At 40.8% G+C, this 27,469-nt stretch overlaps 1 protein-coding gene and 1 pseudogene across 2 annotated transcripts; one reads left to right on the top strand and one right to left on the bottom strand.

Annotated features, from left to right (window-relative positions):
- The first annotated feature begins 319 nt into the window (after window positions 1–319).
- On the top strand, window positions 320–13,203 carry LOC139029420 (rac GTPase-activating protein 1-like; annotated as a pseudogene).
- A 1,959-nt stretch (window positions 13,204–15,162) lies between these two features.
- On the bottom strand, window positions 15,163–23,670 carry LOC111974282 (mannose-1-phosphate guanylyltransferase regulatory subunit alpha-A). Of its 2 annotated transcripts, XM_024001963.2 has the most exons (13): window positions 23,543–23,670; window positions 22,591–22,688; window positions 22,400–22,503; window positions 22,097–22,289; window positions 21,909–21,968; window positions 21,687–21,817; window positions 21,504–21,518; window positions 20,520–20,660; window positions 18,322–18,419; window positions 18,176–18,222; window positions 16,379–16,471; window positions 15,998–16,166; window positions 15,163–15,811 (listed from the first exon to the last, which is right to left on the bottom strand). In XM_024001963.2, exons 1-13 carry the CDS (start codon window positions 23,580–23,582, stop codon window positions 15,711–15,713), a joined length of 1,290 nt encoding a protein of 429 aa, XP_023857731.1. In that variant the 5' UTR covers window positions 23,583–23,670; the 3' UTR covers window positions 15,163–15,710. The 2 variants fall into 2 exon arrangements, with proteins under 2 accessions (XP_023857731.1, XP_023857740.1); XM_024001972.2 differs by lacking the exon at window positions 21,504–21,518.
- Between the last annotated feature and the right edge of the window lie 3,799 nt (window positions 23,671–27,469).

The raw sequence follows: 27,469 nt of genomic DNA, 5'->3' as shown, positions 1-27,469 counted from the left end.
ACTATGCCATTTTGCTTTTGTTCAGTTCAGAACATTACAGCCCCTAAAAAGATGTGACAAGACAAAATGTTGAATGGTACACAGTATGGCTTCAGACATGTTGTCACTTGAGACACATTTCAAGACGTATTCCATTCTAATGCGTCAAACTAAAAGACATGTTCATGTGTGAATGGTTGTGAGACGTTATGGCCAAATCTTGCAATTCACATGTACACATTTCATGTCATGGCATATTCTCTTTTTTGTTCTCTCATTATACACATTTGGAACATAGAATGATGTCTAACACAAGCCATGTCACTTTGGTATTTTCTTCATGCCAGAATTCATTGAAGTAGTGAAAAACTATGATGCCACCAAGAAGAAATGGCTACATGCAGAGCTGGAGCTGAAGAGACACAAGGAGCTGCTGGTGAAGTCCGACATAGCCCAGGCTGCCCTGGAGGTTAAACTGAAAAAAAAATTGCAACCAGGTCAATGTGGAGATTAAGAAGCGCTATAAGGCCGAAGCATACTTTCAGCACTTGGTATGGATCCCTTTTTAACTTTGTTAGGCTGTCCTATTGGAGCTCATGATTTAGACTCTGAGGTCAAGAATGACTGCCACATTATCATGGTACGTGTCCGATTGTTATTAGCCCCATCATCTCAAACTTCCCAACATGCTTCTCATAAACTGAAGCTAGTGACAGTTTGTTGATCAATAAATGCATGGTTTATTTGGTTAATGTTGTACTTTCTGCAGTCTGTAAGATGATGGAATAAACTCTTACTTTAAATGTCATACAGTACATTCGGAAGGTATTCAGACCCCTTTACTTTTCCCAAATTGTTAACTGACAGCCTTATTCTAAAATGTATTAAATCGTTTTTTTCCTCATCAATCTACACACAATACCCTATAATGATAAAGCAAATATCACATTTACATAAGGATTCAGACCCTTTACTCAGTACTTTGTTGAAGCACCTTTGTCAGTGATTACAGCCTCAAGTCTTCTTGGGTATGACGCTACAAGCCTGGTACAAATGTATTTGGGGAGATTCTCTCATTCTTCTCTGCAGATCCTCACAAGATCTGTCAGGTTGGATGGGGAGCGTCGCTGCACAGCTATTTTCAGGTATCATCAGAGATGTTTGATCGGGTTCAAGTCCGGCTCTGGCTATGTTCTGTTGGAAGGTGAACCTTCGCTCCAGTCTGAGGTCCTGAGTGTTTTGGAGCAGGTTTTCATCAAGGATCTCTCTGTACTTTGCCCCGTTCATCTTTCCCTCAATCCTGACTAGTCTCCAAGCCCCCGCCTCTGAAAAACATCCACACAGCATGATGCTGCCAGCACCATGCTTCACCGTAGGGATGGTGGCAGGTTTCCTCCAGACGTAACACTTGGCATTCAGGCCAGAGAATCTTGTTTTCTAGGTCTGAAAGTCCTTTAGGTGACTTTTGGCAAACTCCAAGCGGGCTGTCATGTGCCTTTTACTGAGGAGTGGCTTCCATTTGAAAACTCTACCATAGAGGCCTAATTGGTGGAGTGCTGCAGAGATGTTTGTCCTTCTGGAAAGTTCTCCCATCTCCATAGAGGAACTCTGGAGCTCTGTCAGAGTAACCATCGGGTTCTTGGTCACCTCCCTGACCAAGGCCCTTCTCCCCCAATTGCTCAGTTTGGCCGGGTGGCCAGCTCTAGGAAGAGTCTTGGTGCTTCCAAACTTCTTCCATTTAAGAATGATGGAGGCCACTGTGTTCTTGGGGACCTTCAATGCTGCAGACATTTTTTGATACCCTTTCCCAGACCTGTGCCTCGACACAATCCTGTCTTGGAGCTCTACAGACATTTCCTTCGACCTCGTAGCTTGGTTTTTGCTCTGACATTGACTGTCAACTCTGGGACCTTATATAGACAGGTGTGTGCCTTTCCAAATCATGTCCAGCCAATTGAATTTGCCACAGGTGGACTCCAATCAAGTTGTAGAAACATCTCAAGGATGATCAATGGAAACAGGATGCACCTGAGCTCAATTTCGAGTCTCATAGCAAAGGGTCAGAATACTTATGTAAATATGGTATTTCTGTTTTGTATTATTCATAAATGTGCAAACATTTCTAAAAACCTGTTTTCGCTTTGTCATTATGGGGTATTGTGTGTAGATTGATGAGATTCTTAAATTTTTTTAATACAATTTAGAATAAGGCTGTAACTTAACAAAATTAGGAAAAAGTGAAGTGGTCTGAATATTTTCAGAATGCACTGTATACCCTCACAGCGGCGACAATTGCAACTGATGTGTGATATACTGGTCCACGACAGCAAGTCCAATCCATGCCGGACTGATGAGCAGAGATCTATGCTGGCCAACTTCAACCACAGGGGAGCCAATGTCACCCAACACAAGAGCAAACGATAGGCTACTACCAGTATAGTCATATCCCAGTTATTTTTATATGACCTCATACTTTATTCATTTGGGTTTTGTTTCTATTGATTTCTCATTCGATTATCTGTCATCGACGAGTCTTCATTCCCGTCTCACTCTGATATTAGTTATGATGGAACTGATGATGACACTTTATCACTGAAAATCCACATTTAAAGCAAGATTAAATTATTTTATATGTACCCTATATGACAGTGTAAAAGCTTGTGGCTTGTGGATGGTTCGTGTATCACTCTTTCACATAGTGTTTCAATGTGTACAGGACCTCGATGTAACAGTGGTAAACCACTAAGTCGAGGGCAAGAGAAAAAAGGGTAAGTGTGGGGCAGAGGAGGCTAGTGGGAGGAGTTATAGGAGGATGGGCTCATTGTAATAGCTGGAATGGATTTAATGGAACGGAGTCAAACGTTGTTTCCATATGTTTGATGTGTTTTGTTACCAATCCATCCTCCCACCAGCCTCCTATGATGTGGACCTCTTGAGGTTGAAGTTATGATTAATTTTGATAGATCTTTGATCCATGTTCTGCACTTTTGGGCATTCCAAGCTATCTTCCATGAGACTGAATGCAGGTGCTCCCGCTGGAAAGACAGGAAGAGTAGGTGGTCGCTCAGAAGATCACCTTGGGGGAAGACCAGTGGAAAAGGTAAGCAGAGGCATAATGTGGATTTGACCCATACTTTTCATAAAAATAAGGCAGCAATATGGAGGTCTATGGATTGGTTAACTTTAATAATTAGAAAACAATTCACTGGGGTTTCAGTTTCAACCACATAAAAACGAACTGAATTGTTCAAGTTGAAAATCGATTCTTTGTCCTTTGTTTCAAAATTGATGCTTCTAGTTTTACACTAAATCTTTTACTAATAAGTATTGGCCTTCACAATGCAATAGCAGTCCAGTTTTCTGAATGTTATTTGAACCACCTGGAGTGGAACTAAGGCCCTTTTACCAGGGAGACAGTTACTTGGTTCAGCCAGTCTATCTTAAGCCCTTGGCCAAAAACATGTATTTATTTTTAGTTCACGTATAGATTAATTTGATCAGCCGGTCGTTAGAGTTTACATGTCTTTGAAAATAAATCATTAGACATTGTGTGGGATAGAAAGAACCTTACTGGATAATCAATTAACAGAGAACCCTTAAGATACACCATGATTTGTCTAGTGTTACAGTTACAAAAACATTAATGCAGAATCATCTGATGTGTTCCTGGCCATTGTGTCCCTGTAGTTGGGCCTAGTGTGTTGTCACTTCCTATTAGCTGGCGTATTCATCAGGCCCTCTGCTCAGCGTCATCCTCACAGAGCAGCACACCCGTCTGCTCAGGTGGAAATAGCACAGGACCATTCACATTGTCTGCGTACCAAATGGCACCCTATTCCCTATATAGTTAACTACACTATATATAAAAAAGTATGTGGACACCCCTTTAAATTAGTAGATTCGGCTATTTCAGCCACACCCATTGCTGACAGGTGTATAAAATAGAGCACACAGCCATGCAATCTCCATAGCCAAACATTGGCAGTAGAATGGCCTTACTGAAGAGCTCAGTGACTTTGATTTTGATTTTATTTTTGAATTTATTTGGATCTCTTTTAGTCCCCATTTGAACTAATCTTCCAAGAGTCCTTAAACATTAAAATACAATTTATAATACGAACACATTTCCACATATAACACACTATTACAAACATACATAATATACTAACATAATGACCCAATGAATACTCAATCTAAAAAAATATTGATTCTTCATCTACTATAGTCCCACAACATTTCTATGTTATATATTTAAATCGTTTTAAAATAATGTTTAAATTTATATATTGAAAGGTTTCTGGTTTGCTCAGTTAATTTATTCAATTTCTTTATTGCTCTAAATCGAAATGTTCTTTTGCCTATTTCTCTTTTCTGTCTGGACAACGCATAGATGGTAGACAATCTATTCCTAGTATTTACGGAATGTCTGTCTCTTACCAACTGAATACCGTTGTGAATAGAACTTGGCCGTTTTAAATGATGTATATTATGAAATAAAATAAGCATGTTCCTTTCAATTATCTTATCGATTGATGACCAACCAAGAACATTGCGTATGACTACAACAGAAGAACCATATCTCCACCTTAAAACAATCCTTGCTGCTTTGTTCTGTGCATTCTGCAGCCTCCTAACTTCACTTGATGATGCATTTCCCCAGACCACAGAACAGTAGTTCACCTGACTCTCAATTAATGCTTGTGTTATTTGCTGAATAATTTTTCCTGGTAAATGCACTGCTCAAAAAAATAAAGGGAACACCAAAATAACACATCCTAGATCTAAATGAATGAAATATTCTTATTAAATACTTTTTTCTTTACATAGTTGAATGTGCTGACAACAAAATCACACAAAAATTATCAATGGAAATCAAATTTATCAACCCATGGAGGTCTGGATTTGGAGTCACACTCAAAATGTAAAGTGGAAAACCACACTACAGGCTAATCCAACTTTGATGTAATGTCCTTAAAACAAGTCAAAATGAGGCTCAGTAGTGTGTGTGGCCTCCACGTGCCTGTTATGAACCTCCCTACAACGCCTGGGCATGCCCCTGATGAGGTGGCGGATGGTCTCCTGAGGGATCTCCTCCCAGACCTGGACTAAAGCATCCGCCAACTCCTGGACAGTCTGTGGTGCAACGTGGCGTTGGTGGATGGAGCGAGACATATGTCCCAGATGTGCTCAATTGGATTCAGGTCTGGGGAATGGGCGGCCAGTCCATAGCATCAATGCCTTCCTCTTGCAGAACTGCTGACACACTCCAGACACATGAGGTCTAGCATTGTCTTGCATTAGGAGGAACCCAGGGCCAACCGCACCAGCATATGGACTCACAAGGGGTTTGAGGATCTCATCTCGGTACCTAATGGCAGTCAGGCTACCTCTGGCGAGCACATGGAGGGCTGTGCGGCCACCCAAAAAATGTCACCCCACACCATGACTGACCCACCGCAAACCGGTCATGCTGAAGGATGTTGCAGGCAGCAGAACGTTCTCCACGGCGTCTCCAGACTCTGTCACGTCTGTCACGTGCTCAGTGTGAACCTGCTTTCATCTGTGAAGAGCACAGGGCGCCAGTGGTGAATTTGCCAATCTTGGTGTTCTCTGGCAAATGCCAAACGTCCTGCACGGTGTTGGGCTGTAAGCACAACCCCACCTGTGGACGTCGGGCCCTCATACCACCCTCATGGAGTCGTTTCTGACCGTTTGAGCAGACACATGCACATTTGTGGCCTGCTGGAGGTCATTTTGCAGGGCTCTGGCAGTGCTCCTCCTGCTCCTCCTTGCACAAAGGCGGAGGTAGCGGGTCCTGCTGCTGGGTTGTTGCCCTCCTACGGCCTCCTCCACGTCTCCTGATGTACTGCCTGTCTCCTGGTAGCGCCTCCATGCTCTGGACACTACGCTGACAGACACAGCAAACCTTCTTGCCACAGCTCGCATTGATGTGCCATCCTGGATGAGCTGCACTACCTGAGCCACTTGTGTGGGTTGTAGACTCCGTCTCATGCTACCACTAGAGTGAAAGCACCGCCAGCATTCAAAAGTGACCAAAACATCAGCCAGGAAGCATAGGAACTGAGAAGTGGTCTGTGGTCACCACCTGCAGAACCACTCCTTTATAGGGTGTGCTTGCTAATTGCCTATAATTTCCACCTGTTGTCTATTCCATTTGCACAACAGCATGTGAAATTTATTGTCAATCAGTGTTGCTTCCAAGTGGACAGTTTGATTTCACAGAAGTGTGATTGACTTGAGTTACATTGTGTTGTTTAAGTGTTCCCTTTATTTTTTGAGCAGTGTATTTCGCTATCCTTCTGATATGCGTGCTGTTTTTAAATATTTTTTTACATAGATTAGTTATTTGAGACGACCATGATAAGTAGTTGTCTAGCTGCACTCCCAATAGTTTGGTTTCTGCCACTTCTTCAATTTGTACTCCTCCCATACTTAATTGTATCCCATGCTGTTTTGGCCTTTTCCTAGTGGAACAGACCAACATAACTTTGGTTTTTGGTGTTTAAAACAAATTGTGTTTGGCAAACCCACTCCCTAATATTCTCAAAATCTCCTTGTAAAGCTTGCTGTACCTGTTGAACCATTGTCTTGCTGCATAAATTGTAGTATCATCTGCAAATATAGTAGCTTGAGTTTCAGCTAAGGCATAGGGAAGGTCGGTGGATATATTAAATAGAGAAGAGGCCCAAGGCAGCTGCCCTGCGGTATTCCACAGTTTAACACATGAGGGGAAGAAAATGAACCATTGGATATAGGTGGACTGGTTCCTGTCAGTTAGATATGACTGACCCAATTCAATCTACCTCCTTAAAACCATAATGCATTAATTTTTGTCAAAATCATTTCATGATCCACTAAATCAAATGCTGCACTGAAATCTAAAAATAGTACACCAACAAACTTGCCATTATCCATAGCATTGAGCCACTGGTCAATCATGTCAACCAATGCAGTGGTAGTGGAATGGTTTTTGCATGATGAGATAGATGTACCAAGTAAGCCCTTAACTGTGCTTCCATACCTTTTTAGAATCATTTTTAGAATCAATWAAAGCATTGTTGTAAAATAACTTTTTTTACTTTTGATTCAATTTAACTGCATAATTACGTAATGTTCTATAATTCTGTTCATCAATTTCTAATTTTGACTTGGCTGCTAAGACTTTTGCCATATTTCTTTGAGAAAAAGCCTCACCCAGTTCATCATCAATCCATGGAGATGGACGAGCACCAACTGTAGGGGCATGATGGTCCATTACCTCAGTGAGCAAATCAATAAAACATTCTGTAGCAAGATTTAAATCATCCTCTAGATAAATCAGCTCCCAGAGTACAGCAGCCAAATCATTTAGAAATAGCTCATGATGAAATGTTTTAAAAATGTCTCTTAACCACAATCCTAATTCTTTGGAACCTTGGTGTTCATGGTTATGGTAACAATATTATGGTCTGTCCAGCCAACTGGCATTAACCTGGCTTTTAAGCATTGCAATGGTATATTACAGAAAATCAGATCAATGCATGTGTCTGAACGATGACCCAACTTAATTGATGATCTATTAGTATCATTAACCATTTGTTTCAAACCACAGTTCTTGGCATATCTCATCAATTTTGTTTTATTCGAATTATTATGATCCTTCCAATATATATTAAAATCACCCAATATAAATACATCTCTGTTGCTATCTGTGGCCTGGTCAAACCCAGTACATAAGTCATCCAGATAGGACACCATAGAGCTAGGAGGTCTATACACACATCCTACCAATATGGGTGCCTGGTGAGGCAGATGTACCTGAGCCCATAGTGCCTCTACTTGACATACATTAAGGTCATCCCTTCTCTTAAAAGGTATATGATTCTGAATGTACAGTGCTACACCCCCACCATTCCTATTCCTATCTCTTCTCAGTAGACTATATCCATGAATGTTAATTTGACCATCATTTACAGATGCATCTAAATGTGTTTCGGTCAAAGCCAAAATATGAATATTATTTATGTTGACCAAGTTAAAAACCTCATGTATTTTGTTAGGAAGGCTACATACATTAACCTGAGCTATATGCAGCTCTTTCCTTCTCAAGTGGAGATCAATAGAGCATGTATTCGTTATAGTTGAAGTTGTCATGATACACTACGACACACAAACTCAAATTTGAACATTAAATTAAAATAGCCAGGGAGTTACTCCAGAGTCCCGATACAATTGCCCGTTGATATAAAGTTTATCCATCACCATGGAGACTCGTTGATTCAGGCAACGCTTTTCTTTCATGATGGGATATCGTTTTTTCTCCTTTCATTGATCTCGGTGGGGAAGTGATCATTCATTCCAAAATCAAATCAAATCAAATGTATTTATATAGCCCTTCTTACATCAGCTGATATCTCAAAGTGCTGTACAGAAACCCAGCCTAAAACCCCAAACAGCAAGCAATGCAGGTGTAGAAGAACGGTGGCTAGGAAAAACTCAGTGTTTCAGTGTTTCTGAGTGTTTCAGTGTGTTTCAGTGTTTCAGTGTTCAGTGTTTCAGTGTTTCTGAGTTCTCTGCCCATGTTCTTCGTCATTTCCTTTTGCTTAAATTTGTCAAAACATGCAATAATAGCCCGTGGCCTATTTCCAGAGGACTTACCTATTCTATGGACTCTGGAGAAAGTGACATTACGCACAACATCGGTGGGCAGTTTTAGTTTCGTTGACATAAAGTCTCGGACAGTGTCCTCACAGCCTCTGCTGTTGTCATTCTCCATTATCCCTGAAAATATTAGATTGTTCCGCATTGATCGACACTGTACATCAAGCAAGGTTTCTTTAAGTTGTTTGTTCTCCCTTTGCACCACCTCCACCTTGCTATGAATAGAGTCTACAGTACCTTTCAGCGCCGTGTTCTCTTTCCTTAGATCATCAATCTGACGTTGGCTGAATTCTAGATTTGCACATAATGCATTGATGTCCTCTCGTAATATATCCAAGATATAAAGTTTGGCAAGCCTTTCATTGATGGATTTGAACAAGTCCACATCCATATCAGTAAACCTCTCCCCACTCGCGCCCTCTTACTAGGGGATGGTTTGGTTCCATCGTTGATACCTATTGGCCAACCTGGTTTTGGTTTGTTTTGTTGATTGGGTTGGTTGTCCTTAACAATGCTTGAATCCTCCAACTTTCAACGTGTTACCGTCATAGGATGCCACCTTTCCAACAAGTCAGTGCCCCACTCAACTGTAAGTGCTGTTATTGTGAAGTGGAAACGTCTAGGAGCAACAATGGCACAGCCGAGAAGTGGTAGGCCACACAAGCTCACGGAACGGGATCGTCAAGCGTGTAGCGCGTAAAAATCGTCTGTCCTCAGTTGCAACACTCACTACCGAGTTTCAAACTGCCTCTGGAAGCCACGTCAGCACATAACTGTTCGTCGGGAACTTCATGAAATGGGTTTACATGGCCGAGCAGCCGCACACAAGCCTAAGATCACCATGCGCAATGCCAAGCGTCGCCTGGAGTGGTGTAAAGCTCTCCCCCATTGGACTCTGGAGCACTGGAAACGTGCTCTCTGGAGTGATGAATCACGCTTCACCATTTGGCAGTTTGACAGACGAATCTGGGTTTGGCGGATGCCAGGAGAATGCTACCTGCCCGAATGCATAGTGCATTCTGTTTTTCATGATTCGGGCTAGGCCCCTTAGTTCCAGTGAAGAAAAATCTTAACACTACAGCATACATTCTTGACGATTCTGTGCTTCCAACTTTGTGGCAACAGTTTGGGGAAGGCCCTTTCCTGTTTCAACATGACAATGCCCCGTGCACAAAGCGATGTCCAAACAGAAATGGTTTGTTGAGATTGGTGTGGAAGAACTTGACTGGCCTGCACAGAGCCCTGACCTCAACTCCATCGAACACCTTTGGGATGAATTGGAACGCCAAATGCGAGCCAGGTCTAATCGCCCAACTTCAGTGTCCAACCTAACTAATGCTCTTGTGGCTGAATGGAAGCAAGTCCCCATAGCAATGTTACAACATCTAGTGGAAAGCCTTAACAGAATAGTGGAGGCTGTAATAGCAGCAAAGGGGCGGCCAACTCCTTATTAATGCCCATGATTTTGAAATGAGATGTTCGATGAGAAGGTGTCCACATACTTTTGGTCATGTAGTGTATATACACTGGGTGTACAAAACATTAAGGACGCCTGCTCTTTCCATGACACAGACTGACTAGGTGAATCCAGGTGAAAGCTATGATCCTTTATTGATGTCACTTTTTCAAATCCACTTCAATCAGTGTAGAGGTGGCAGGTAGCCTAGCGGTTAGAACATTGGGCCAGTAACCGAAAGGTCACTGGTTCGAATACCTGAGCTGTCGAGGTGCCCTTGAGCAATGCAGTTAACCCTAATTTCCTCCAGGGGTGGCTTACTACTAAGGTTGACCATGTAAAACAACACATTTCACTGCACCTATCTGGTGTATGTGACAATAAAACAAGTTTAATTCAAGTTTTTTTTAAACTACTTTTAGTGCAGGAAGGAATATGGTATCATCTGGGATGTAGCCTTTCTGACTGCCTCGGTCACATTTTTTGTCCTCCCACATGCACTGTAGAGATCACTTCACTCTGAGGGAGCAAAAACTATTCAGCACTGTGTGACTCACTCCATTAGCATGGGATCACCAGATTAGTTCATTAAATATGAGTAGGCCCACTCACTAATCTTGAAAATGGCAAGTGTTTCATACTTTTATTCAGGAAGTTGAGACTACGATTGTGAAAGCAACTGTCACAAACCCAGAGACTTTCCGGCAAGAGCATTTGGAAAGGAGAATAAAGCCTACTTAACTCAATCCCTGTGGCTCAAGCTGTTTTTCCCCAATTCCTATGCAATAGAATTGTCAATGTTTCTCCCAATGATGAAACCACTGATGACCCTGAAACTACCGTGGAGCTCGACACCATAGCAGAGATGGAAATGACCACCACCACAGAGCCCAGACTCAAACGGGTCTTCACTCCCACTTTGAGACACTACTTCCTGTCTAAAACAGTAAGAACTGTCTCATAGATACCATCTTCTCATGTTAAACTACAGTTGAAGTCGGCTGTTTACATACACCTTAGCCAAATACATTTAGCCAAATACATTTAAAATCAGGACATTTAATCCTAGTAAACCAGGACATTTCACAATTCCGGACATTTAATCCTAGTAAAACTTCCTTGTCTTAGGTCAGTTAGGATCGCCACTTTATTTTAGGAATGTGAAATGTCAGAATAATAGTAGAAAGATTGATTTATTTCAGCTTTTATTTCTTTCATCACATTCCCAGTGGGTCAGAAGTTTACATATTAGTATTTGGTTGCATTGCCTTTAAATTGTTTAACTTGGGTCAAACATTTCGGGTAGCCTTCCACAAGCTTCCCACAATAASTTGGGMGAATTTTGGCCCATTCCTCCTGACAGAGCTGGTGTAACTGAGTCAGGTTTGTAGGCCTCCTTGCTCGCACACGCTTTTTCAGTTCTGACCACACATTTTCTATAGGATTGAGGTAAGGGCTTTGTGATGGCCACTCTAATACCTTGACTTTGTTGTTCTTAAGCCATTTTGCCACAACTTTGGAAGTATGCTTGTGGTTATTGTCCATTTGGAAGACTATTTGCGACCAAGCTTTAACTACCTGACTGATGTCCTGAGATGTTGCTTCAATATATCCACATCATTTCCCCCTCCTCATGATGCCATCTATTTTTTTAAGTGTACCAGTCCCTCCCGCAAACAAAGCACCCCCACAACATGATGCTGCCAAACAGTTCTATTTTTGTTTCATCAGACCAGAGGACATTTCTCCAAAAAGTATGATCTTTGTCCCCATGTGCAGTTGTAAACCGTAGTCTGGCTTTTTTATGGCGGTTTTGGAGCAATGGCATCTTCCTTGCTGTGCGGCCTTTCAGGTTATGTCGATATAGAACTCGTTTTACTGTGGATATAGATACTTTTGTACCTGTTTCCTCCAGTATCTTCACATGGTCCCTTGCTGTTGTTCTGGGACTGATTTGCACTTTTCGCACCAAAGTACGTTCATCTCTAGGAGACAGAACGCGTCTTCTTCTTGAGCGGTATGACGGCTGCGTGGTCCTATGGTGTTTATACTTGCGTACTACTGTTTGTACAGAAATTGGAAATTGCTCCCAAGAATTAACCAGACATGTGGAGGTCTACAATTTCTTTTGATTTTCCCATGTCAAGCAAAGAGGCACTTTGTTTGAAGGTAGAATTTTCACGTTCTAGTCATGCATTTGGATGTCATTGGGAGACTAAGTGAAAATTTGAGTTGAGTGGAAGTTAGGATTCCCCCCTGAGCGTGTGAAGCAGGATTTCTGAGTCTTGCACGCAAAGTGATTTGGCCTCTGGTTTGAAGCCACACTAAAGTATCTGAACTACGTCATCTACATGAATATAATGATTGATGCAGTGCATTTGGCAGTAACGCTCATGGATGGATTTTTAATGAACATCTCAAAATCGCCTCGCAAACCTTTAGGTATCAAGTGTTGGAGAATGTTTACACTTAACCTCATCCATTCAGGGCAGATGGTTATTTCCTTGTTGTAATATGACTCCATGATGACTGTAAAACTCCCTGATGACTGTAAAACAATCAACACTCAATATTTCTCTCAGCCCAGTTTGTCTACTTCCAGCATATTAATTTCAATCTTATATATGGTCTTGAGTGAAGAGTAAGTGGTCATTTGTGGCATGCTGGGAATGAGCCCATTTAAATCAGTCTCTCTCGCTCTCTGCCTCAAAGCCGATTGACTTTAGGACATAACACCAACCCTTTTGTAAATTGCATAGAGATGTCTGAAGGAGCCCAGGGCATATGCCATCCACAAAACGACTAATGCTACAAAGAACTATAATGTATCTCTAGAGGCCTTCTGAGTCATAATGGAGTGAGTGAATCAACAAAGAGATTATAATTGCCAGAGGGAGTGTAGATTTTGAGGTATAACGTTATTGTATGTCTCTCAGCATTTTTTTCTGCTGTTCTTTGTCCTAAGGGCCTCACTGATGGGCTGTGTATCGCTTACAGAGATTACAGATGACGACAACAGCGCAGCAATCATTTACCAGGCCATAGCAGATCTGCCAAAGCCTAACAGAGACACACTGGCTTTCCTCATGCTGTATCTGCAGAGGTAACACCTAAGGGTGATGGGTCTTTAGAGTGATTATTATTTTTTCTCCCTGAGAGGGTACTATTTCCTCAACTTACAGTTACATAAATGACGAATTCCATAACTTGTCAGGAAATTGAGCAAAATTGGACCACTCAGATGCAGGTTATTGCAAGAGTAAACAGGAAGTTTATATTCAATAAGAGGTTAATGTCTTCTTAATAAGTTTATTGCACACTGCCTTACTGCCCACTGTAGAGTCCTGCAGAGCCCCTTGTGTCAAATGGACCAGAACAGAACAATTTGTCCAGGATGTTTGGACCAACCATTTTGGGACATGGAATGGCAGAGCCCTTCCCTACGACCCTTATGAAACAAACACTAAGCCAAAGGTGGGCACTGTCTTGTGTATAAATGTCATGCAATTGTGATCTTCACTATTTCGCAGTGTTTCAGTATTTAAAAAAAAATATCAAGTGCCACATTGAGTTTGATCTGTTTGATCTACACATTTCCATTGATCTGGTCCTTTCAGTGCTGTAACATTTCTGCAATGTCACCCATGTAGATGCATGCAATATGTGTAATGCCTCTGCATTTGTGAACCAGGTTACTGTTGATTTCATCATCTCTCAGATCACAGGCTGAATGCTGTCATTCCCTGCCGAGAACTGGAAACGCCACCTCATGGTGTAGAAACAGGTTATATCAGTGATCGATGCCAATGTCAGCCACAGCATAGACCGAGGTAAACAAACAACCTGACACCAACACTCAGCTGCTGTGTGCTATCGAAAAACTCACTGTCAATGACTACTCAACAGCCTTTGTCCAAATGTAACTGGGGTCATGTGTCAGTTTTAATGTACATGATGCTGGATTATGACAAAAGCTGAATCCTCATGGTGCCTCCAACACGTATCTACCATCTCTTCAGATCGTCTGTTTAACCCGCCGACTTCCCGAGCTGAGTAAATACCCTAAGACTCCTACCAGTGGTTCCCTGAAGGGCAGAATGAAGAATGCCTTCAATACATAAGACCACTTTTTCTTATTAATTTTTTTTTTTTTAAATCATTAACACTTTTGAAATTTGTTTAAATAGTTTTGCAGATGGCATATGACAATTTCCTACCTTTTCTCATTGTTCTTGTTAGAATTTACTTTTTTTTGCAGTAGCAGGGCAAAGACTGACAAGGTTAAAAAGTTATTTACGTCCCTCAACTGATATCACTGTGGTTTCCTGACTTCTTTAAATTGGATTAGTTTTGTGTGGATAGTTCAGTGTTCAGAAGAACGTTGGTATGTTCTTGGGAAAATAAAAGCACTTTACATTTGACTACATGTCTTTGTGTAAAAATGTTAAATATTATATGAAATGTTAAGTATTGTAAAATGGAGTATGATGGGGCAGTGTACATTTGAGGAACTCTCAGCACTAATGCATGACAAACACAATTGGGTAGCTGTGATTGAATACGGCATTATGAAACATTTCTGCATGATCGTGAGAATCAATGTTTCTTTTCTTAAACTTGGAGCTGATGGTTGCAATTTTGTTACAAAAAACACTTTTAGTAATTAAAAAGGTAAAAACTCAGTCTGAAACATAAGTGATTGATTAAAGCCAAAATCAATCCATTTCAAAATGAGTCACGCATGAACAAAATTGAATACTGGTTAACTATATCCCATTATGATTGTCACAAATAACAAAGTACAGAATCGAAGGCCAGAATCTCCAGGTCACCTGTTATGTTCAAATTTCAAGCAAACATTTCTTGATTGCTATTTAAAAGTGGAAACCGGCGAATGGTTCATCCATTTTTGGACTTTTGCAGATTGCCCCTTTAATCAAAAGAAACATGAGACGGTCAACAATGTATTTCAGAGAAGAATGTCAGAATAACTCTTGCAATTAAAATGGTCACGTTTTAAATCAAAGCACTCATGTTAAAAGGCCCCCAAATTACCCCTCATAATTAAACAGTTTGTAAACAATTCCTTTAATTTTGCAATCTTCTAAAAGTCTGCAGCAGATTAGTTTACATTTTCAGGATGCAATTTCTGAGTAACAAAAGGTTAGCACCACCACCTAAAGAAAGTAATGCCAGTAACCCCATGACAAAATATAACCATTATTTTATAATTCCCCTTACATGGTAGTCAATCCATCATACAGAGCTCATTATAGGACTAGTGCAGAAATGTAACAGTTAAAATACATTTTATGAAACGTACGTTTCATAAAAGTGGTGGGATGACATTCAGACGTGTCGAAGTAATCAAACCAACCAACGCTCATCATCAGCCTCCCAAAGCATCTCAAATGATGGTAACGTCAGTTAATGCATAAAGGCAAAAAAACACACACAATATCAAATCTAGAACTTTCCAAACACCTAAACAAGTGTCATCTCCTTTTTAGATATTTATCTTATGTACAATAACCCAGAGGAAGTGGCATTGTTCTTCAAGCTAAAATCCTTCATTTGGTTTGACACTAAATGAACAGAGCACACAGAAAATTAACTACAATATAATTTGGTTTTTGAAGCTCCGGTTGAGGTCTTTGTATGGCAGAACAATTGAGTTGAGAATGATTACCTCGGCCGGGATAGTTACATTACAACCTGAAAAAAATAGCAATATTAAAACATTGTAATGGTTACATGCTCCAAAAATCAACCTTTTCACACTATTGCCCTGAAACGCACTGTGCTGGCTCAGATATTTCCTTTTCAGCACAGTTACAGCAACTATGGTGGATGCGTAACCAGCCCAGCTCAACTCAATGTTATAAGTTATAGTCAACTTACCAAGAATGGTGATTGATGGCGTGAGTTTTCCATCTCTGAAGAGTGTTTCACTATCTATTTTGGCATAGGGGTCATTTGGATTGGGGTCACTGGGAGTTCCTTCAACTCTGGCCCACTTGCCGATAGTGCTGTCCCATCCCACTATACAGTTCAACACACAACTGTGATCCTAAAAGAACCATATGACAATGGAATTAGGTCAGTGTCAATTATCAATCCTACTTTAAACAAGTGGACATAATAAATAAAACATGATCTGTGAGCTATGATCAAGGGAAGAACAGCCATTTCAGCATTTATTTTTTGACTGAGGAACTGGCCAATTTTTTCCCAAACAATAATTTGCCATAAAGGTAAGGTAGGCCAATAGGAACTGCTTGCCTGTAGAGTAGCCCCATGGAGAATGATGGACTCCCTCACTCGCACCCCAGCCCCGATGGTCACACCTGTGCCTATGGAGACGTTGGGACCCAACTATAGAAAGAGATTTATTTCGATGTTTTATTAGGTATCATTTATTGTCTTTTTGCTGTTGTAGCATGTAGTGTCTTTGACTGTTGAGGAGTTGAATTGTATAGTATATACACTACCATTCAAAAGTTTGGGGTCACTTAGACATTACCTTGTTTTTGAAAGAAAAGCACATTTTTTATCCATTAAAATAACATCAAATTGATCAGAAATACAGTGTAGACATTTTTAATGTTGTAAATGACTATTGTAGCTGAAAACGGCAGATTTATGGAATATCTACATAGGCGTACAGAAGCCCATTATCAGCGACCATCACTCCTGTGTTCCAATGGCACGTTGTGTAAGCTAATCCAAGGTTTTCATTTAAAAAAAGCTAATTGATCATTAGAACCCTAGCACAGCTGAAAACTGTTGTTCTGATTAAAGAAGCAATAAAACTGGCCTTCTTTAGACTAGTTGAGTATCTGGAGCGTCAGCATTTGTGGGTTCGATTACAGGCTCAAAATGGCCAGAAACAAAGAATTTCTTCTGAAACTCGTCAGTCTATTCTTGTTCTGAGAAATGAAGGCTATTCCATGCGAGAAATTGCCAAGAAACTGAAGATCTCGCTGTGTACTACTCCCTTCACTGAACAGCGCAAACTGGCTCAAACCAGAATATAAAGAGTGGGAGGCCCCGGTGCACAACTGAGCAAGAGGACAAGTATATTAATGTGTCTAGTTTGAGAAACAGACATCTCACAAGTCCTCAACTGGCAGCTTCATTAAATAGTACCCGCAAAACACCAGTCTCAACGTCAACAGTGAAGAGGCGACTCCGGGATGCTGGCCTTCTAGGCAGAGTTGCAAAGAAAAAGCAATATCTCAGACTGGCCAATAATAATAAAATATTAAGATGGGCAAAATAACAGACACTGGACAGAGGAAGATTGGGAAAAAAAGTGTTATGGACAGACGGATCTAAGTTTGAGGTGTTCGGATCACAAAGAACAACATTTGTGAGACGCAGAAAAAAATGAAATGATCTGTCAAGCATGGTGGATGCAATGTGATGGTCTGGGGGTGCTTTGATGGTGGTAAAGTGTGAGATTTGTACAGGGTAAAAGGGATCTTGAAGAAGGCTATCACTCCATTTTGCAACACCATGCCATACCCTGTGGACGGCACTTAATTGGAGCCTATTTCCTTCTACAACAGGACAATCACCCAAAGCACAGCGCCAAACTATGCAAGAACTATTTAGAGAAGAAGCAGTCAGCTGGTATTCTGTCTATAGTGGCCAGCACAGTCACCGGATCTCAACCCTATTGAGCTGTTGTGGGAGCAGTTGTGGGAGCAGCTTGACCGTATGGTACGTAAGAAGTGCCCATCAAGCCAATCCAACTTGTGGGAGGTGCTTCAGGAAGCATGGGGTGAAATCTCTTCAGATTACCTCAACAAATTGACAACTAGAATGCCAAAGGTCTGCAAGGCTATAATTGCTGCAAATGGTGGATTATTTGACAAAAGCAAAGTTAAGGACACAATTATTATTTCAATTAAAAACCAATATTTATAATTGTGTCAACGTCTTGACTATATTTCCTATTCATTTTGCAACTAATTTCATGTATGTTTTCAAAGAAAACAATAACATTTCTAAGTGATCAAACTTTTGAATGGTACTGTATGTAGGTAAGTAGTAAGAGCAAGGATAAGCACTTACCACCGCAGTAGGGTCAATATTGGCTGTTGGGTGAATGTAAACATTTCCTGGGACAACAAAAATAAATAATTGGTATAAATACACTTGTAAAGACAACCAAAAACTTCAAAAAGGTAACAAAAGGCAAGTACTGTACTATAACCTACCACTTATTCTAGGCCCTCCTTCCTTGTTTGTAGCCAGTCTTTCAGGGTGGGTTTTATGGTACTGGTTGAGGTACAAGCGACTGGCGTATATTGCAGACCTGTCATTTTTTTATTTGCAAAAAGCAAATTGTAAAATGGGGAAATGTAAGATCACTAAAGTTAATGAACGCAGCAAAAAAAGAAAAGTCCCCTTTTCAGGACCCTGTCTTTCAAAGATAATTCGTAAAAATTCAAATTACTTCACAGACCTTCATTGTAAAGGGTTTAAACACTGTTTCCCATGCTTGTTCAATGAACCATAAACAATTAATGAACATGCACCTGTGGAACGGTCGTAAGACACTAACAGCTTACAGGCGGTAGGCAATTAAGGTCACAGTTATGAAAACTTAGGACACTAAAGAGGCCTTTCTACTGACTCTGAAAAACACCAAAATAAAGATGCCCAGGGTCCCTGCTCATCTGCGTGAACGTGCCTTAGGCATGCCGCAAGGAGGCATGAGTACTGCAGATGTGGCCAGGGCAATAAATTGCAATGTCTGTACTGTGAGACGCCTAAGACAGAGTTACAGTGAGACAGGACGGACAGCTGATTGTCCTCGCAGCGACAGACCACGTGTATCAACATCTGCACAGGATTGGTACATCCAAACATCACACCTGCGGGACAGGTACAGGATGGCAACAACTGCCCGAGTTACACCAGGAACGCACAATCCCTCCCGTGCTTAGACTGTCCGCAATAGGCTGAGGGAGGCTGAACTGAGGGTTTTAGGCCTGTTGTAAGGCAGGTCCCCACCAGACATCACCGGCAACAATGTTGCCTATGGGCACAAACCCACCGTCACTGGACCAGACAGGACTGGCAAAAAAAATGCTCTTCACTGACAAGTCGCGGTTTTGTCTCACTAGGGATGATGGTCGGATTCGCGTTTATCGTCGAAGGAATGAGCGTTACACCGAGACCTGTACTCTGGAGCGGGATCGATTTGGAGGTGGAGAGTCCGTTATGGTCTGGGGCGGTGTGTCACAGCATCATTGGACTGAGCTTGTTGTCATTGCAGGCAATCTCAACGCTGTGCGTTACAGGGAAGACATCCTCCTCCCTCATGTGGTACCCTTCCTGCATGCTCATCCTGACATGACCCTCCAGCATGACAATGCCACCAGCCATACTGCTCGTTCTGTGCGTGATTTCCTGCAAGACAGGAATGTCAGTGTTCTGCCATGGCCAGCAAAGAGCCGGATCTCAATCCCATTGAGCACGTCTGGGACCTGTTGGATCGGAGGGTGAGGGCTAGGGCCATTCCCCCCAGAAATGTCCGGGAACTTTCAGATGCCTTAGTGGAAGAGTGGGGTAACATCTCACAGCAAGAACTGGCAAATATGGTGCAGTCCATGAGGAGAAGATGCACTGCAGTACTTAATGCAGCTGGTGGCCACACCAGATAGTGTTACTTTTATCAGGGACAAAATTATTCAATTTCTGTTAGTCACATGTCTGTGGAACTTGTTCAGATCATGTCTCAGTTGTTGAATCTTGTTATGTTCATACAAATATTTACACATGTTAAGTTTGCTGAAAATAAACACAGTTGACAGTGAGAGGATGTTTTTTTTTTTGCTGAGTTTATTTAGTTTAGAGTGATCAATGCAATGATTAGCATATTTTGAGTTTCTGTAATACACGATTTCCAGTGTTCTATTTGTAACTCCGGGTGCCTGTTATTGGTCACGAGACTAGTTGCTGAATGTTAGGGATTATTCTCATATCTGTTGATAGCGAATGCCGCCAGACTGGAGATACAAGGACAAAAGACACATTATTCACGGTTGTATTGTTGACATTCGGTGAACACTGTATAGTTCTGTGGCAACTGACAAAGTCACTGCCTTCTGGTTTTGAGCTCTTACAAGCCTCTCAGGCTGCCGTTTACAGAACATATGGTGATTTCTGATTAAGATATAAGGGCCTACTCAGAGAAGGCCAGTTAGACATTTTCCTGTGCCTGTTGCAACTCTTAATAAAAAAATCTATCTGGCTTATTACCTTTACCTATGACTGGTCTCCTTTTTGTTCACCTGTAAATTCCTATTACACAGATTCAGAAGATGGTTGAGTATCCTACTCCAACATCTTCAGGTCCCACTGACCACTGACCACACAAGTTATTCACAGATTGAGACGACCTACTCACCCTGCAGATTTGATTTGGCTCCAGATGGCAGGTGTTTTGTAGACATAGAGCTTGCCCTGCCCAGCCAGGGCTGTGAAGATGTCCTGTTCTAACCGAATGGCCTCAGCCCGATGCCAGCCGTTGCCATTGGTCTGCTCGTCTCTGTGAGGAAGAGACCAATCTATGAGACCATGCTCTTAACATTTATCTCTGGGCACATTTGTTTTGCATCATCCGGTAGCCACATTTTAGACCATTCAATTGGTTTTAAAGTGATAACTCCACCCACCCACCCACCCAGAGCACCAGGCGATGCAAAACAAGCGTGCTAAATAATTCTCTAGTACAGTGTTTTCTAAATGTTAGCTCACAACCACTTCCGATTGGATTGTGACCTAAGGCTAGCTTGAAGGTCACAAGAAAGTTTGAAAGACTTTAGATGGGTCATTAACAGCACCAAAGTCACCAAGAAGAGTTGTCAAAAAGACCAATTGATTCACCAAGTGCCCAAGGATACAGTGGGGATTGTTAAAAGTTGATAAAGCACGGTAGTATTAAAATGGATTGTGGAAGCAAAAGTAATTTGACAAAAGAGGGATCAGAGGCAACATGGTTGACTTGAGTAATGGAACACATACTCAAGGAAGTCCAAAGATATTCTTATATCAAGGTCAATGTCACAACAATCCCTTTGAATGGGTCCAAATTTGATATTTAAATATTTGATTGTGCGATTTACTACTAACAATTGTATAAATGTGTATGCCAACTCCTTCAATCTTGACAAATGATGATGATGATGTGCACATCAAAAGATAAGTGAGTGTGTGGAAATAAACCTTCCAAAACACACCTTTTGAGAGTGATTTATCACCCCATGCGCTAGTATTGTGACTCAATGAAGAGATACGCTTTTTAGATATATATTTTTGTGTGACGTATTTGACTAATGCGTATCTCTACTCTAAAACCACACTGTGCAGTGGCCTAGTTGTACCGACTTACCCCTCGTATGGATATCTGGTGATGGGGGACGGGAAACAGAATGATGGCAGGAAAGGGAAAAGGGAAAAAGACAAATGAGGAGAAACAAGGATAGGAAATTATCACATTTGCATGCACCACTCCCACGCATAGAGATCCTAGGATCTCCCACGATAGGGTCCCTGAGGGATCCCTCCCACTCACAACAGCATGTCCTGCTGGTTCTTCTGGAAGACTGCCCCAATGTGTTGGAAGATCTCCGGGGTAAACAGGTAGATTCCACAGTTGATGATGTCACTCACAAAAGTGCTAGGCTTCTCCACATAATGTAAAACCTGAAATAAGAGCAAGAGAAATACTTGTTGGATCAAGTAATAACAGTCATAATTGTAAATATATAAGCGTGACTAAAATGTGCTGCATCACCTCATTCGTTTGCTGGTTTTCCACAATACAGCCATAGTTCATGGACTGCTTTCTGTTTGCCTGCAAAATCAAGAAAAATAAAACAAGTGAAAGACAAATAATGATATCCCATTGTCTCCAAGTATATTCCCAACTTTTCCCTGTATTGTTGAAGGCCTAAGCCATAGAAATCATGGACGTCTCCTCACAGTTGTCCCCAGGATGACGAAACTGCTAGGCTCTCCGTGTTCCTTCTGGAAGTTGAGCATCTCTGGTAGAGGAAACTCAGAGCACACGTCAGCATTCATAATGAAGAATGCCTCAGGGCCACCAGATAGAATCTGATCTCTGAAATGGTAGATGCCACCTCCAGTGCCCAAAGCAGCATACTCCTGCAAATACCTACATAGTTTCAACAAGTATATCAATTAGACTACTGTCCATCCATGTGTTCTATGCTTTGTCTTATTATGACAACGTTCATACAAAATTACTATGATCCTCTCCTTTACCTGATTGATATTTTGAATTCCTGCTGTGCGCTACACATGAATCTGGTAAGTTCTTCATTTGGCTGGTAAAAGCCAATTAGCAAAATCTCCTTCATATTTGGCACCTATGGGAAAAATGCAAACCATGTTTCTTTCTACCAATGATGAAGATGAAGATAGGGACATTTATTATTTTGTCAGTGCTAGCCTACCTTGGCACATTCTTCAACGTGATGCTGAAGCATGGGCACACCAGCCACTGGAAACAAGGGTTTCGGGACCTCAAAGGACAATGGTCGAAACCGTGTACCTGTATGACAAGTAGGGCAAAAGTCACCTGCTCAGTTGATCATAATTATATTTTGATGACCTGTCTATCCTCGATCAGCACGCCAGTTCTTTCTGGAAATAATTAGAAGATACCTTGGGGAAAGTAAAGAACCTATACTATCCTAGATTCTATGGAGTTGAAAGCACCCCTATTCTATTATTTTCTTTTCTATTTTGGTCTAGTGTTGAAAGCACCCAACTTGTTCAATGTGACAATTCAAGTATCTAGCACAGAATGTCTATGCCAGGCTATCTTGACAGCTAGCTGTCAGCCCTTTTTCGACAACGCTTATCGGCAAAGTTCTTAGATATGGCAAGCTGCACCTGAGGGTTTCCATGATCACGCCACGTCATTCATTAGCCTACAACTAGGGTGTATTCATTATGCAGATTATCTTGCAAAACGTTTTGCTCCAAACGCTCTTTAACGTGAAGGAGAAGTGGTTTTCTTAAACGTAAATTGTCGTTCATTTTAATTGTATGGTTTCCAAGCGTTGCCATTCAAATCTGTAATAGTCTGCGAAGTGTTTGGCACAAGCAACTATCGATTCGGCTATGCGGTGAAGTTGAGTGAAGTCCGCTTATTTTTTATGAAGAGAGACACGACTTAACTTCAACTTCCGTTTATGAACCAAACGGAACTGAACAGCGTTTGGAATAAACGGTTTCTGTTGCAAAAAGTTTTGTAACAGAATTGTCGTAACGAATACACCCCTAGGTTAGCCCTTCAGAGCCAGGCTAGCTAACAGCTAGCCTGATATGTGGCTCTAGATAGCAGAACTGGAGGAATTAACATGTATGCATTTGCAAATTAGTAATTAACTTAACACTCACCTTTCTGTGGGCCTCCAATGAGAATCACAGATTTCAGCATCTTGAATTTGTTGTAGGTAATGTTAGCTGTCTACTAGTAATCTGGATCAAATCCTGACTTTCTTGTCTTCTTCCTGTTTGTTTTTGCTTATCACGTCATCACGTAAAACGGAGGCTTGTGGGAAGTGGTGTTTTGTATACCTTTGTATATCAGAGGCATGTCAAATAATGAGTGGATGAATGCTGTAATGTTATATTCTGCTAGTTGTGACATGAATTATATTTTATTGTAAAACTTTAATGGGGGATTTACATGAATTTATCCTGCTCATCACATTCTCTTTTTCCCACTACTAGGATTCCTTCATGTCTCTCCAAAGTCAGTTCAAACCGGGTCAAACACCTGCTTCACACTGATACCTGTTGTTTCACATCATATTTATGCATGAAAAATGCCTAAGGTCAAAGAAGATCATGAACTTCAATAAAAGAGAACTATACATAAACAGATACAATAACAGAGGAGTTTACTTTCTTATTTGCTCATTAAAATGTAACCTGCAGTAAAATGATCTCCCAAGCGGTTTCTAAAGCACATCTTTTCCACGTTAACTATAACATATGCAAATCCACAGATAGTGTTTGTATCAAAACGAATGGAACACCATACTCTGCAATAATCATAAAATGAGATACGAGTCTCTTTGGAGAAGTTAGGCCTCTTCAGCACTCAAAATGTGCAATTAGAGAGACATGCTTAGAGCAGCAGTAAGCATGAGGCTGGATCTGCTGCTATTCTTAACTCCTAAAGCATGTCATATAGGACTTGAATTTGAATAAACCAGCACATGTAAAGTACTCTATCTACCCATTTCCCTACCCTTCACAAGAACAAAAGGATTAACCACTAGGGTGCAGCAGCATAATAAGATTATGACATTTCAGGATGTCAGTACTGCATATGTTTAGTTAACGACAATGCAAAAAGTCACCTCCAAAATGTTTGGCACCTATGATAAAGACGAATAAAAAATATAATACCAGTAGTAAACTGTCATTTTCTAACATGTGGGATTATATTTTTCTCTATTAATGATTCAATGGAATTAAACAAAATGACACATCTCAAATCCAATTTAAAAAGTAGCCAAAAACGAAGTGTCATAATTATTGGCACCCCTGTTTTCAATACTTTGTGCACTGAGACTTTTCTGTAATGTTATATGAGATTGGAGAACACATTGGGACAGATCTTAGACCATTCCTCGATACAGAATATTTCCAGATCCTTGATATCCTTTGGTCTGCGCTTAATGACTGCCCTCTTCATTTCAAACCACAGGTTTTTAATGGGGTACAAGTCAGGAGAATGAGATGGCCATTGCGAAATGTTTATTTTGTTGTCAACTAACCATTTCTTTGTGGATTTTCATGTGTGCTTGGGGGTCATTTTCTTGCAGGAAGATTCACTTGCGGCCAAGTTATAGCCTCCTGACAGAGGCAACCAGGTTTTTGGATAAACTGTCATTTTTGGGCACATTCTCACCATAATTCTGTAAATTCTGATCTTCATACTGTATATCTGGTACACCTGGGTCATTTGGATTTGTATTCTACATCACTGTAAATATATATATATATATATATATATATATATATATATATATATATATATATATATATATATATATATAAACACACACTCTACCATTCAAAAGCTTGGGGTCACTTAGAAATGTCCTTGTTTTTTAAAGAAAAGCGAATTTAAATAAATGCTGTGATCTCATACAAACACCAGTCTCAACTTCAACAGTGAAGAGGCGTTGTACCAGATCTTCAGTTTCTTGGCAATTTCTCACATAGAATAGCCTTCATTTCTCAGAACAAGAATAGACTGACGAGTTTCAGAAGAAATTCTTTGTTTATGGCCATTTTGAGCCTGTAATCAAACCCATAAATGCTGATGCTCCAGATACTCAACTAGTCTAAAGAAGGCCAGTTTTATTGCTTCTTTAATCAGCACAACAGTTTTCAGCTGTGCTACCATAATTTGCAAAAGGGTTTTCTAATGATCAATTAGGCTTTTAAAATGATGAACTTGGATTAGCTAACACAACGTGCAATTGGAACACAGGACTGATGGTTGCTGATAATGGGCCTCTTTACGCCTATGTAGATATTCCATTTAAAAAATCAGCCGTTTCCAGCTACAATAGTCATTTACAACATTAACAATGTCTACACTGTATTTCTGATCAATTTGATGTTATTTTGAAAGAAAATTGCTATTCTTTCAAAAAGCAAGGAAATTTCTAAGTGACCCCCAACTTCTGAACGGTAGTGTAGATACAGTTGAAGTCGGAAGTTTACATACACTTAGGTTGGAGTCATTAAAACCTGTTTATCAACCACTACACAAAATTCTTGTTAATAACAAACTATAGTTTTGGCAAGTCGGTTAGGACAACTACTTTGTGCATGACATACTCATTTTTCCAACAATTGTTTACAGACAGATTATTTCACTTAGAATTCACTGTATCACAATTCCAGTGGGTCAGAAGTTCCCATACACTAAGTTGACTGTGCCTTTAAACAGCTTGGAAAATTCCAGAAAATTAGGTCATGGCTTTAGAAGCTTCTGACAGGCTAATTGACATCATTTAAGTCAATTGGAGGTGTACCTGTGGATGTATTTCAAGGCCTACCTTCAAACTCAGTGCCTCTTTGCCTGACATCATGGGAAAATCAAAAGAAATCAGTCAAGACCTCAGAAAAAGATTTGTAGACCTCCACATGTCTGGTTCATCCTTGGGAGCAATTTCCAAATGCCTGAAGGTACCACGTTCATCTGTACAAACAATAGTACGCAAGTATAAACACCATGGGACCACGCAGCCGTCATACCGCTCAGGAAGGAGACGCGTTCTGTCTCCTAGAGATGAATGTACTTTGGTGCGAAAAGTGCAAATCAATCCCATAACAACAGCAAAGGACCTTGTGAAGATGATGGAGGAAACAGGTACAAAAGTATCTACATCCACAGTAAAACAAGTCTTATATCGACATAACCTAATAGGACGCTCAGCAAGGAAGAAGCAAATACTCCAAAACCCTGATTAAAAAGCCAGACGACGGTTTGCAACTGCACATGGGGACAAAGATCATACTTTTTGGAGAAATGTCCTCTGGTCTGATGAAACAAAATTAGAACTGTTTGACCATAATGACCATTGTTATGTTTGGAGGAAAAAGGGGGAGGCTTGCAAGCTGAAGAACACCAAACCAATCCGTGAAGCACAAGGGTGGCAGCATCATGTTGTGGGGGTGCTTTGCTGCATGAGGGACTGGTGCACTTCACAAAATAGATGGCATCATGAGGAGGACAATTATGTGGATATATTGAAGCAACATCTCAAGACATCAGTCAGGAAGTTAAAGCTTGGTCGCAAATGGGTCTTCCAAATGGGCAAAGGCCCCAAGTATACTTCCAAAGTTGTGGCAAAATGGCTTAAGAACAACAAAGTCAAGGTATTGGAGTGGCCATCACAAAGCCCTGACTTCAATCCTATAGAAAATTTGTGGGCAGAACTGAAAAAGCGTGTGCGAGCAAGGAGGCCTACAAATCTGACTCAGTTACACCAGCTCTGTCAGGAGGAATMGGCCAAAATTCACCCAACTTATTGTGGGAAGCTTGTGGAAGGCTACCCGAAACATTTGACCCAAGTTTAAAGGCAATTTAATGGCAATGCTACCAAATACTAATTGAGTGTATGTACACTTCTGACCCACTGAGAATGTGATGAAAGAAATAAAAACTTAAATAAATAATTCTCTCTAATATTATTCTGAAATTTCACATTCTTAAAATAAAGTGGTGATCCTAACTGGCCTAAGATAGGGAATATTTACTAGGATTAAATGTCAGGAATTGTGAAAACCTGAGTT

The sequence above is a fragment of the Salvelinus sp. IW2-2015 genome, linkage group LG2, assembly GCF_002910315.2.
Source record: "Salvelinus sp. IW2-2015 linkage group LG2, ASM291031v2, whole genome shotgun sequence".
NCBI lineage: Eukaryota > Metazoa > Chordata > Actinopteri > Salmoniformes > Salmonidae > Salvelinus > Salvelinus sp. IW2-2015.
The sequence above is the reverse complement of the archived record's forward strand: the minus strand, read 5'-3'. Positions and strand labels throughout refer to the sequence as shown.

Bases quoted from the DNA above. Each gene is read 5' to 3' on its own strand.
- LOC111974282 (XM_024001963.2), bottom strand. From the start codon at position 23,582: ATGCTGAAATCTGTGATTCTCATTGGAGGCCCACAGAAAG. The intron at 21,969-22,096 runs GTGAGGAGACGT...TTGATTTTGCAG, and splicing joins TCGTCATCCTGGGGACAACT to GCAAACAGAAAGCAGTCCAT. The intron at 15,812-15,997 runs GTAAGTTGACTA...TATTTTTTTCAG, and splicing joins GCCATCAATCACCATTCTTG to GTTGTAATGTAACTATCCCG.